Here is a 1,254-nt window from a genome sequence, read left to right on the forward strand (position 1 = left end):
CAAATACAGTTTATCTGTTACTACTAATGTCACTGTGAGTTGTGTGCATATATGATATCTGTTTTTCTCTCTTTTGTATGTGCAGGACCTGTGAACATGACTTGTCAGACTTTGACCCATATTTAAACAAAACCCAGTTGATCAAATCCCTCACAATCATGATAAATATGTACAAGGATCTGGACCTGCAGAGAGATCCCAAAGAAGAAGTATCTGCCATATATAAGAATGCAAGAATAGAAGCTGAAGCGTTGTACATGTTAGTTCATTTTGGAGATACAAAGGCTCTTCAGCATTCACTTGAACTTCCTGAGTATACTAGGTAAGGTTACTCTACCAAGAATTTTTTTTTCCACCTTTAATTTATGTGTAGGACCCTCTTTCCCCAAAGCATTTGTTTGTTAGCATACTTGTTTTTATAAAGCTTTTATGGATGTGTCAGTTAATATATTGTTTAGTGATTTTTTTAACAGATGTTTCATGTTGTCATAATATTGTGACATGAAGGTCTCAGCTGTTTGAACTGTAAAAAATGTTAGTGTAAGGAGCAAGATATACACTTTTGGAGAACAAGGTATAGAAACAGCTTCTTTTCTTTATGATATATATTAGGTCATCAGAGCTAGTTATGTTGGTTCTGCAAATGAACTTGTCCTGGTTCGTTGGCAACTATGTTCGAGTTCTTCGGCTAGCAGCACATTTACCACCGATCTTCATATGTGCCTTTCATCCACATTTGACATCAGTTCAAAGGTGAGTGTTTAATATAAGCTAATGAAGTGTTTGTATATCTAACTGCTTTTCGTTGGTCACATAACCAGTTCCTGTGAGCTAAAAAGTCATCAGATAAGTAATATGTAATATGAATACAAGAAAAAAAATAACAGTATATTTGATATACAAATTGTTATCTTATTCCATCCTAAAACAGCTCTGTCAGGATAATTCTTGTGAATCCTTAATGCCATTTCCTAATCAACAGGAAAGCACTCAAGGTCATGAGTCATGCCTACAGTAACAAAATGCTTGCATACGATAAGGAAGACCTCACCAAAACTTTGATGTTTGCGCATCCCAAGGACCTAGTTGAAGTGTGCCAGCATTACAAGATAGAAGTAGCAGAGAATGGTATCAAGTTCAAGAAAGGTTCCTTTGATGAAGAAGCAGACTTGGTAAGCTTATTCTTTTTTCTTTATTTTGTTTGAGAAAGTTATTTGTTGGTTTGAGAGTGATGGAGGCTTGCTGATAAGAGGC

The 1,254-nt window shown here is 35.5% G+C and overlaps 1 protein-coding gene across 2 annotated transcripts in view; it reads left to right on the top strand.

The window, feature by feature from the left end:
* The window catches only part of LOC119587944 (SAC3 domain-containing protein 1-like), a 9,049-nt gene that overhangs the window by 4,305 nt on the left and 3,490 nt on the right, over nucleotides 1-1,254 (top strand). For both annotated transcript variants that reach the window (XM_037936655.1, XM_037936656.1), the window contains exons 5-7: nucleotides 86-322; nucleotides 613-753; nucleotides 983-1,172. In XM_037936655.1, the coding sequence (XP_037792583.1) occupies nucleotides 86-322; nucleotides 613-753; nucleotides 983-1,172 (568 nt within the window). The remainder of the gene's footprint in view (nucleotides 1-85; nucleotides 323-612; nucleotides 754-982; nucleotides 1,173-1,254) is intronic.

This window comes from Penaeus monodon, chromosome 23, assembly GCF_015228065.2.
Source record: "Penaeus monodon isolate SGIC_2016 chromosome 23, NSTDA_Pmon_1, whole genome shotgun sequence".
In the NCBI taxonomy this organism is placed as follows: Eukaryota; Metazoa; Arthropoda; class Malacostraca; order Decapoda; family Penaeidae; genus Penaeus; species Penaeus monodon.